Raw genomic sequence first — 12,479 nt, 5'->3', positions numbered from 1 at the left:
AAAAATACATGTACAAAATTTTACAGGCAAACTTTAAAGATTTAGTTTTTCCAAAAGATTTAAGTTTTACGATAACATTTCTGCAATTGTTAAGATGGTAATAAAAAAATTCAGAAAAGCAAACAGTGATTCTAATTTTGAAATATTAACGTCGTATTCATACATTTCAGAAAAAACAACGATTTTGTCAGCGGTAGGCAACCTTTCATCATTTAAAATATTGTTCAAAAATTAAAGCCTATTTTTCATCTATAGCGTTTTTCAATAGGGACGGGTAGATGTTGTGACGTTTGGTGTGTGGCACGTACCGCCATCCTGCTGGAACCACATGTCCTCTAGGTCCAAATGGTTCAATTTTGGCCATAAGGTAATAGTAATAATCGTTATGTAGCGCTCGCTGTTCACGGTAACAGCCTCACTAACGTCGTTTTCAAAAAAAATACGGACCAATTAAGCCATTCATCATCTTGTTACTAAAGACGCTTTTTCGCCCAGAGTTCGAAGCCTAGTCAGCGAACAAACATCGTTGTCTAGGGTCATGAACTTTAAGCTCCTGGGTCAGTTGGATCTTGCACGGCGAGGAATAGACTGTCTGGGATTCTGATGCATTCTTTAACTGTCCGTTCGATGTTCTCAGCCGATCTTGAGTTCCTGGAACGTAGAGGTGTTGGTTGATTGTTTACGGAACCGGTCATCTCAAATTTTGCCACAAAACGTTAAAGAGTCGACTGTGAAGGGCCACCGACGTGGTGACCGTAAAATCTGCTTTTGCTTGCATTAACGAACACTCTATATAGTTCTCCTATAGTTCATGGAGCTAAATAAATATATCACTTCAAATGAAGAATCCTTAATCAACTTCTTATAGTACTTTCAATCAACAATTAACAGTTTATTAAAAAAAAAAAACCAATCCTCAAAACACTTATCCCTAACTCTGATCTTTCATTTTCCATTCTTATATTCCCCCTTTAGGTTAATTGGAATAGAAAACACTTTACAAATGCTTTGTGATATTTATTTCTCTTTTATTTCCTTCTTCCTATTGATTGGCCCAATTTGTGAGAAAAACACCTTTTTCCATAACTGCAAAAATAAAAGAAAAATAAAGTAAGATGAAAATACCTATCCGCTTTTTATGCATTTTCCTTGTGCTAAGTGAACCAAAGGAAAATCGCTCAAAAAGGAACAACAACAACGACAACAAAAAAATAGATAAAGACCAAAGAAAACTCTCTTCAATACTTCAACTTCAACAAGTCGTATACGTAGCTTTGAAGTAGGTAAAGGTACACATCACGTTACTTCGACTTGGAAGTTTATTTTTGAAAAATGGCAGCATCACATGGGTACTTGTGAACATCCTTTTTCTAAATGACTATATTGACATATTTTATTTTATTTTTGTTAAGACTCCGACTCCGACACCAACTTGACTCACGTTTCACGAATAGGATAGCGCACGTTTTAGTATTTTTACGCACCTTTGACAAATATATATAGAATATGAAGAAAGGTCCTATTCCTACTCCAGCTTTTTTTTTAATGGGAATCCTGGTAGCAATTTAAAAAGTTATTCCTTGATTTATTTTTGTCTAACACCATATAGAATCCTAGGTACTCTTATACAACAACAACAGTCCTGGTGTCAAGTGCAACTTTTTACTACGGAAAGGGTTTTCCTGTTTAACAGCAGTTGCTTGGTTTCTGTTTCTGGTTCTGGTTCTGTTTTTTTATTTTTATTTTTGCAATTCAGCAAAAGGTGGAAATATTTTTATGACTTTTAAGGATTCGCCCAAGCTTGGAATTTAAGTGCATCCTTCGATAGACACAGAATCGGGAAAACGGGGAAGTTTCACATAAAAAAAAAAACAAATAGCCAAGAAGGAACTCAGAGAATTTGAAAAAGTACTTTAATGGTGGGTTAAGTTGGGTATATATTTCATATTTTTCATTATTTCTGTTATAAATAAAGGGTTATTTTGTCAGGTATATTTTACCTTAATTTAATGAATATAAGTCTGGATAAGGAAACTGAAGCTTATCATCCTTCTCAGGTGGAGCGTGATGTTATTTGGGGTTTTATGGTTCATGCTTTTATTATATATTTATGTTAAAAATTTACTAATTAGCAAGATGAAAATAAACTATTTATTTATTAGTATTAGATAGTTTGATATTCTAAGACAGTTGATAAGTTAGACAATTCAGAAAAAAATAATAGAGAAGTTGAAGAATCTCCAATTATCAATAAATTAAGATGGATGGATAACAAGGCTATTGTGCATAGACAAAACTTAAGTCAACTTATACGCTATGCTGGTGGTCGCTTATCAGAAAGTATAGAATCTGTAAAAGTTACTATTTTTGAACTAATAAGATAAAGCAACGCAAAAATTTTGTCCAAAATCGAAGTGGTATGACGATAAATAAATAAATAAATTGGGTGGCGCGACAGTCCGTTGAGAACCAAGGCCTAGTGACTTACAACTCTCAACCATTTCTGTGTGCGAGTAATGTTGTCAGGAATGGAGGGGACCTACAGTTTATATGCCGACTCCGAACGGCTAATTTTGAGAAAGCACTTTTTCATGACAATAGTTACTCTTGGAGAATTTGTCACTTCCTCGCAAGAGGCAGTACCCGTGAAAAGACTTTAGATGGCATAGGCAGGGATCGAACCCAAGACCTCTAGCATGACAGTCCAACGCACTAACCATCATATGACGATAAATATAAATGGGAAAAGTCTTTCGCTTACCTAAAATCTAACAGCGAAACAAACAGGGGAAATTACACTGTATAGAATAAAATATATAAATATTTGTGTAGACGTAAAAAGCAATTATATTTAATCAAAGCGGCTAGGAAACTTGTAGACTGTAAGGACTCAAATTCATTCTGGTACAATGTACGGATTTTGGGAGGTCGCAGCAAGTCATTGCCTTTAAGTATTAGTATTGACAACCTGGCCACTATGAAGGCTTACTCCTGCCAGATCCTGGACAGAATTCCAACAGTTTTGCCCTGCAAAATGTTTCAATCGATGAGCTAGACTCTCATTTTTTCATGGTTGAGAAGAAGCAGAAAGAAAAATAACAAAGCAGCGGGTTTGGATGGCATTCCTATCGAATTCTATAAGAATTCAACTCCTGAATTTCTCGAGCGTGTGTTGGGGTTATTAAACAAAATGTTTACAGAAGAGAAATTTCCGAGCTACTTTCATTTGGCTACAATATTTCCTATATTTAAAAAGGGTAACCCGAGTTCACCAGAAATTTATAAACGCATTTCAGTTCTGACCTTGCTAAGAAAACTGTTTGCATAAATGTTGTATGTTAGGCTTGTGAATCGGATTGAAAGAAATAATTTGATAAGTCGATATCAGGCTGGTTTCCGGGCGGGATTTTCAACGATTGATCAAATTTTCGCTCTTACGAGCGTCGCCAGGCGTTTTATCGACAAAAGGAAGACACTATACACTTTTTTCGTCTATCACTTTTATATAAGCTAGCAGTTATTGGTCTTTCAACCAAATTTATTCTGATTTATAAACAACTTTTATTAAACACGTCTGCAATGGTTTGTAATGGTATATCTATGTCAAAATCCTTTAATACCGAAACAGGTTTTTCACAAGGCTGTATATTGAGTCCACTGATGTTCGCTCATTTTATCAATGACAATGAACATAAATTACCGTGAAGCGTCAACTATGGCGATTTATCTTTGAAGATTTTGCTCTATGCTGATGACCTGGTGGTGTTCTCTGATAACCCACTGACATTGCAGCTTCAAATAAATAAACTTAAACAATATAGCGATTCGAATTTATGATTTTTACACCTCAAAACCTTTCAGATAATAATGGTGGAAATTGGACATTAGATGGTACCACTATTGAAGTTTTCATCAAGTATAAATATCAAAAATCATATTAAAGAGAAACTGGTACTAGCGAAATCAGCTATAAGCTCGATGTGGTCACATTTTTTTTCAAGAAGCTTTGCTGACTCTACATCGAAATTTAAGTTTTTTGAGGCTACCGTGAACAGTTGCTTTTGTTATGGGAACCAAGTGTATGGATACCAATTTCTAAAGGACATGGAAGTTATTCAAAGATACTTTTTCAAAAGAATCTGCCAGCTGTCGCGTAGCATGCCTAATTACGCAATATATGTTGAGTCCGGGCTTCCGCAAATATATGTTAGAAATTTAAAGGCCAACGCAGACTATCTTATTAAAGTTATGCATAGACCTGATAGTAGTCTGCACAAGCAAATCCAGCTTATATCACTTCATTGTGGATTTTCTCCTTTTAGAAATTGGCATGCTCTTGCCACAGCACATAATTTATCAATGAATCTAAATGCATATAGAACAAAGAAGAATGGAGAAATACTTTTACAACTGTAATTCAATAGTTAATAAGGAAATGTACAAAACTAATCTCAAAAGGGCTAGGGAATCCCCTATAGCTGATCTTAATTTAACTTTGGGTGATTATAATTATTTCTGCTTTTGATATAAGTTTGATATTCAAAATACGGACTGAAACTCTTGAGCTAGACTACAGGCCACATAGAACTGACATAGACACAATTTGTTCACTCTACAACTCAAACCAAAACGAAGATGTTTACTATTTTTTAGCAACTTGTCCTATTTTACAAGAAATCCGTAGACTTCATTTTGATAAAAGCTTCTTTTCGTCGGAAGAATGTTTACGTGTTTTGAACGGGGAGTATGGTTGGAAATTGCTGGTAAGCTATGTCTCTTTTGAGTCTGTTTTGAAGTATCTACTTAAATAAAAAAATAAAAAAGTTTTGTTTTAGCTAAACTAAAAGCCCCAATATTCCATAACTTAAACCTCTTAGAGTTCTGTATTTGTTTACATGAGAAACATAAACTTTCAATAAAATTGTTTTAAACTGGTTTTCGACTAAAAATGGATTTTGAAAAAAATTCAACTGAGAACTTTTTAAACAAAACCCCTACAAAAACAACAAAAAACCGATTAGAAATGGTTTCGACTCAAGTTTTAAGAAAACAAGGAAAAGTATTGACTTTAAAATATTTATCCCATGCAAAATATTGTTATGAACATTTTGTTTAAGTTTTAAGCTAGACAAATCGAAAGACGCGTGTTGTTGGTCGCATCCACTCCTCTTTTTGTTAAATGTCACCGTAATTAAGATTTATGATGGAAGGCTTGATACATTTTTTTTTAAATACAAATCTGTCAAAACATAAAAAGGTTAGATTACTTTTGCACGAAAACTGATTTTTGAATAAAATTATTGTGAAAATGGACTTTTCAATATTTGTTTGTTTTATTAATTCAGACTAACGAAATTGATCTCAGATCAAAAAATACTAACTTTTGTTAATAATTCAATCTATCCTCAAAGTTGCTTTCTCAATCGATCTGAAACTGGAGTTGACAGAAATGAAATTGACAGGTGTCAGTTTAACATCAAATTTTGTCTTCATTTATTTATAAAGGGTGTTCCGTATTAAAGGTAGATTGATTTTGAAATTCAATTAAACAAGTTTTATATGACATATCACTAAGGTTTTATCCATATTATGGCGTTATGTGTAGAATATAAAATCGTTTAAATGGCCGCTGCCGGCCGTGGCTTTGCTGGATGCATTAAAAAGGTCCAGTTTTCAACTGTTTTGGAGCATAAATCCATCTGAATTTGAACGATTGCATCGTTAATGTTGTCAAAATTGATTAAATTACACGATTTTGGTGGCCTATTCACGTTGCTTCACAGTGAATATCCATTGTGTCTTTAGCAGCATGGCACACGTACCGCCATCAAGTTTCCAGAAGTATGGACCGATATCTTTTCCAGCCCGAAATTCACAACAAAAAGTAATTTTGTTTAGATGAGTTAGCAGCCTGTGAATCTCGAGTGGATTGGTATCGTTCTATATCCCACAATTTTGCTTATTGACGTACCCTATCATCCAAAAATGGGCCTCATAGCTAAAGGTAATTTTGCGATCAAAATTAGGATCAATTTATAATTGCTCTAGAATTCAATTAACTAACCCATAACGTTGAGTTTGGTTTCAGTTCCACGGGCAAATATATATTGTATGGATGCAGGCTTAAATCAAGACGTGAAGTTCGACATGTTGTGATCTCAGACACCCAAGTTCAGATATTGTGTTTGGTCGACGTACGAGTGTTGGCTAATTGTTTACTAAGTTTGAATTTGACCACCAAACTTTGAATAGTCAACTTGGATGAAAACCATGTAACCCATTACCTTATTTTTACGGTTTTTTCAACTTGTCATTTGAGTGACTGTTGTTTGTTGGACTGTCATGCCAGAGGTCTTGGGTTTAAAACCTTGCTTGTGTCATTTAAAGTTTTTTTTACGGGTAATGCCTCTTGCGAGGAATTAACAAATCCTCCAAGAGTAATTCTTATCGTAAAAAGTGCTCTCTCAAATTAGCCGTTCAGATTCGGCATAAAACTGTAGGTCCCCACCATTCCTGACAGCATCACTCGCACACAGGAATGGTCGAGAGTTGTAAGTCACTAGACCATAGTTCGCAAAGGACTGTTGCGCCACCTTATTTATTTATTAAACTTGTCATTTTAATTTATATTAAGTGGCTCACTAAGAGAAGATATTTTGACAGAAAAGTAGCAATACGGCCAACATGAGCTGTCAAAATCAACCCGTCTCTATTGAAAAACACTTTATAAATAAAGTTGATTTATTCTGTCAAAGGAAAACCACATAAATTATAAATTTAAATAAATTAATTTATTAAATTAAAATCGAATAAAAGAAAGAAGATGTTTTTGAACTGACATTTTAATTGAAATATAATTTGTGGCATTTGATTACCACGGCTAACTCAGTTGTAGTATAGTCTGGGGGTCCAATTTTAAATGACTTCTTCCAAAATTTGTGTCCGTAAATCGGCTATAACGAGGCGAATGTATTCCTCCAAATGATCAGCCCTTTCAAGCTTATCGGCGTAGAGACTTCAGATATTCCCACAGAAATAGTGAAGCGACGTTAAATTTTTTCCTTCAATGAACGTGGCACGAGCTATATGATACTCGTAAGTTGCGCCGTTTTGTTGAAACTACAGCTCCTGCACATCATGGTTGTTCAATTGTTGAACGAAGTCAGTAACGATCTCTCTTCAGGGGGCACCATTGACATTGGTTTTTAAAGAAGTACGGAACAATTATTACACCTATCTATTCAACCAAAAGTGAGCTTAATCCCTTAACAAAATTAGCTTATGAAAATTTCAAACAGAACCATGATTTTCAAAATAAAATTTCCACAAAACCAACTATAAATAAATCATTTGACACTTCACAAAATGGCCGCTAGTAAAAAAGTGTTGACAGCTTAATTTTCTAAACTTCATTCAAAAGTCATGAAAGTTCAGTTAGAAATACTTTTCAACTTTTTTATTAACACTTACTTGTCTTATGCTATTTTAATTTTTGATCTTTAAACTTATTATTCTCATCTCAACATCTGTCAGTCTTAAAAAGTTCAATGGATCCATTGAGATTTGATTGAGGTTATAATTAAAATGAAACTGCCTTTTTTGACTCGTCAAAACAAAAACAAATTATCTGTTCAACCAAAAATGAAAATCGTAACCAACTTCAAGACTAATAAGTACCATTATTACCCATATCAACAAGTTCTCATGACACTTCATTCAAAAAAAGGCAATTACTATGATTCCAAAATTTATCATGAATTCCAAGTACATAATGGAAGACATTATTTTTTATTTTTATTAAACCTCACGTCATCATTAACTCGTTAGGTTTTCCGTTTCCGTTTTGTTTTTCAAATATTCTCTAACAACCAAATAGACGGGTGTTAAATTTTCATGAAAGTGTGGAATTTCCTCCTTCTTCCAAAAAGAAAAATATAAAACCTTTTTTCCTATTTAACCCTCATAATGGTGACTAATTAGGCAATCAACTTTATACAACTTCATACTTTCCAAAGAATTTTTTTTTCTTACAACCTTTAATACTTTTTCCACTGTGTATAAAACAGTGGGAAGAATGAGGGAGGAAAATTAAAGAATTGTCTTCTAATTGGCAACAAAATGAAAATGATCTTTTTTTTTCTACAGACTTGCTTCCCTCCCAAAAACAAAGACTATGTTTGTTGATTGAATTCTAGAATGCGGATTTTAAGGATGTCATTATAAGTCCTCCCAATTAGAAAAAAAATAAGTCTTAATTTCGAAAGATTTTAACGGGACAAAGGACAATTAAAATGTTTTACTTGACTAATTTTTGTTTTTTTTCTTTACCTATACTTTCAGAACGAAACTGTTCTCGCCAACCATCAAATCCTTTAGAAATCACAAGACGTCCAACTGCTGGGGAAGTACTTTCGGTCAATTTTAGTACAGTGCCACCATTTAGGGACTATAACCCATTACCATCGACACCTCCACCATCATACACTCCAAGGAAGCCCGAGTATCAGGACCTTAACCGGTCAGAAGTAATACACAGTAATGGATATAATGCCAGGACATTGCCGCCTAGACCAGAATTGAGACGGACAGAGGCACAACTAGCTGCAGCTGGAGGCAACAATCGATGTAGAAGACATAATGAGTCCGAAAGTAGTGACAGCAGTAGGAGTCGTAGCAGAAGCAGTACAAGTAGCAGCAGTAGCACAACCAACAACAACAGCAACATCAACAACAACAACAATAGCAGCGACGAGGACGATGACATTAACAATGGACTCTCAAGGAGGAATGCTGCTCTTCGAGTAAATGGTAAGGACTAACAAAAAGAGAGCTAGTAGCATTATTATTTGTGCAGGGGGGGGGGGGGGGTTAGATGGTTAAAGATAAATCTACACAGATGATGATACTTAGAATGCAAATTGTAGGAATCTACTTTTGGAGAAAATTTTATTGTTTGTTGGATGTAAGAAGCTTTTGTCGTAGGTAGAAAATATAAGGGAAAATAAATCTGTGTAATGTTAGTTTCAAGTGTTGAACCTCTGGCTACTTGACACAGTTTAGTGCCGAAGCTTCTTCTTCTTCTTTTTCTTCTGGATTTTCCTCAGTTATATCTTTTTTTCTTCAACAGAAGAGTCTTTGAAATGATTAATAGGACATTGTTTGATGGTTGCGACAGTCCTTAAAGGGCATACAACTATATTAAAGAATAAAAGAGGAAAACTGTTCTAATGTTGGCGGTTTAAGGACTTATGATGTCCCTAGAACTGAGAAGTACCTAGGAAGTCTTAAGAGCCCTTTTGTTTCGTTTAATTTTGCTACTTAGTTGTTTTCCATGGAAATTAAGTATTGGCATTGAATTGTTCGGTAACATTGTGTGAATCAAATAAACATGAAAATACACCATTTGGTCTCTAAATGACACGATTTTTGATTCCAAATAATATTCGAAGTAAAAGAAAACTACGCAGTTGATAAAAAGCCACAAGATAACTTATCATTCAATATAGATTCTGTCCGTCATGTCGTCTCACCAAACTAACATAAACTTTTTCCATTTCTCATTTCAGGTGCTTATTGTCCAGATCTTTTATACGCCTGTTCATTAATACTGCCTTCCCAAGAGAGTGATTCATCACCTGAACGCCAAAGTACAAGTCGAACAAGACGCAGAAGAAGTCAATTCAAACGCCATCAAGTTCCATTTCAACGGCCTTCATCGTCGTCGGCAACGACATCAGCAGCAGTAGTAATTACAGAATATTCATCATCAGATTACGCTGAAATCGATGAAATTTCCCAAAATATCAACCCCCGAAGTAATGTACTCACTCCAGCAAAAAGTACTCCCACACTATATCACCAAAGAAGATCGATCAATGAAGGATGTGTAACGATATCGAATACAGCACAACAGCTGAATCAAATGGGTCAGAATTTAAGCCTACGTAGGCCACGTATATCATTGACTTGGGTTCTCAGAGAGCAACAGAATCAACATCAACCACAACCGGATCAACAACAGCTGCAAAGTAACGACCAAGATGGTGAATATCAAAATAACAATAATCCGTCGACCATCAGGCTTGATGGTAAACCGAATTTATCGGCAGGTCTGGAGTTCAAGAAAAAACTCAAAGCAAAGCAAAATAATAAGGAACAGGATAAGCTGTTCCCGGAGAAGTATGTTAGCAATCACAATTTGCAGCAGCAATTGCAGGAGAAACGAGAACCGTCCAAGGATCTCATGTTTGTGTGCACACCATCGAGGCAACCTATGTCCCTCAAGTCCGGCGATACCACGACCGCACCGGACTCGACCTTACGACGAAGGTTTGTTATTGGCGAGACGAAGAAAGTTCCCGAGAAGAAATGCTTCAAAGTCAGTGACGGAAATGTTTTAGAAAAATGCGAGAAAGAAGAAACCTGCAAGTCCCTCAAAGGCACCTACTCCGAGCCTAGTCTAATAGCTGCCAGTGAAGGCCATCATCGTCGACACAGGCACAGGAAACGTCGAGACCGGAATCGAGTTCAGAAATTCGGTTACGAAATTCGAAATGTAGATGAGTTCCTGTCGAAATGCTCACTAGCGTCTCCGGGCAATATTCCAGTGGTATTGTCATCCTCCAGCACGCTCTACCAAACCCGCCCTGGAGGTTATCAGATAGAGATTCCTCTTCCACTAGGCATGGTGGTAAACGCTGTTTTCAAAAACCAGAACTGGCTCTATGTGCAAACTCCTCATGCTGAAGAGGGTTATGTGGGATATAATGCTTGCTTGCCACTTGGCATTTTACCTCCAGCAGCACGTGGGAATTCCACTTCAAAACCAACTCCCTGCTGGGATACTAACGGCGATGTCTTTCCACGTCCCTGTGGAAACATGACAGATAGCGAAAAAGAGATACGCCTTCGGGGTGGCACAAGATCGGATGGAGCTCGAACCCCACGTCTTAAACGGATTCCACCGACCGGTACTCTTGAACACCACGTAGACAAGTTGTACCTCCGAGCTGCAAGCCAACCAAAACTCACTGAAAAAGCTTACGCCCAGTTAAAGTCAACGAATATGTATAAGAAACAAGCTGCAGCTGCCGCCGCGGCCGCAGCCGCAGCCGCTGCTGTTGCAGGTAAAGTGCTAATAACAGCTCAAACCCCTACAGCCTCTCCAGCAATAGTCAATTCATGTAATGCCTCTGTCCGCACCACAAACAACGAGTACCTACATCAACACAAGACAAAGTTACTCCAAAAACAACAAAGTTTGATGAGCCAAAAAGCTGTTTCAACAGCTTCATCGGAAAATAGAAGCCTCCGACAAACTCTCGTCGCTATCATGATGGATTATGCCACGCAGAGTATCACACTAAAAAAGGGGGAAATCGTCACTCTATGTGAATGTCGTGAGTCCAAAGATCGTCGTCAGTGGTTCTATGTAAGAACTCGAGATGGACGTGAAGGATACATTCCAGCTGAAGTGGCCGGACATGGATTTTTATAAAATATAGTTGAAGAACAAAAAAAACTTAATGTATAGCTCAAGGCTTTTAATCGGTTTTTTTTTGTCTCTATAGATATTGTAATTTTTTAAGGATGTTATATTTTATTATTATTATTACTATTATTAAATATATGGCTCTTAATATTAAACCTACCAAATGTTCGTAAATGTAACTTGAAACGATTACGATAAACAAATTACAATTTAAAGAAATAAAAGAAATGTTTTAAGTAATTCGGTGTATTTGATAAGAAAATGTGTAATTATTATAAGTATTGTATAAAATAAGAAACAAACAAAAAAATACACACACACAAAATAAAAATAATGCTAATTTATTAAATACAAATATTTAAGAGTGTTTTTTTGATTTTGGTTTCATATATATACGAAGTTGGTGATTCAAATGATGTATAATAATAAAAATTGCGTTTTCTGGAAAGTTCAATAAATATCAGGTGTAGTAAAATTTTGAATCTTGGTAGGAATTCTAACCTCTGGAACCTTGTAGCCAATGAAATGTTGACTAGTCTGGATACGGAAGGCTTAAGAGTGATTGTTTATGCGGATGACGTTGCTATATAAGTTTCAGGAAGAGGCTTGCAACCTCAAACAACGCATTGATAAGCAGACCGATTCTACAGTACGATGTGGCCATATAGTGGACAGCTTAATCCAATGGCGCACCTTTGTATACCCTACTCCATCTGACACCTCTAGTCTTAATATGCTAAGCAAACAAAAAGCACAGTGGACATTATAATAGCATTCATTCCATAATTCTTAATTATTAAGAAACAATCCTAAAGTATAGTCTGAGTGCTTTGTGTACCATAACATAACTACAGTTCGACAGAAACTTGCAGATCTTTCTTTATAATGACTTTATTTTAAATACTGAAGCCGACAAAACAAAAAACAACCCAAAAAACTTTTGGAGCTATGTTAAAAGTAAGGGAAATACTGACGGGTATCCAAACTG

At 35.7% G+C, this 12,479-nt stretch overlaps 1 protein-coding gene across 1 annotated transcript in view; it reads left to right on the top strand.

Moving 5' to 3' along the window:
• The window catches only part of LOC129945235 (histone-lysine N-methyltransferase, H3 lysine-79 specific), a 30,789-nt gene extending 18,967 nt beyond the window's left edge, over positions 1–11,822 (top strand). Inside the window, exons 2-3 of the mRNA XM_056054896.1 lie at positions 8,341–8,808; positions 9,567–11,822. Coding sequence (XP_055910871.1) covers positions 8,341–8,808; positions 9,567–11,497 — 2,399 coding nt within the window. The 3' untranslated portion in view covers positions 11,498–11,822. The remainder of the gene's footprint in view (positions 1–8,340; positions 8,809–9,566) is intronic.
• The last annotated feature ends 657 nt before the right edge of the window (positions 11,823–12,479 follow it).

Source organism: Eupeodes corollae, chromosome 2 (genome assembly GCF_945859685.1).
Source record: "Eupeodes corollae chromosome 2, idEupCoro1.1, whole genome shotgun sequence".
Taxonomy (NCBI): Eukaryota; Metazoa; Arthropoda; class Insecta; order Diptera; family Syrphidae; genus Eupeodes; species Eupeodes corollae.
This window is presented reverse-complemented; position numbering and strand designations above follow the sequence as displayed.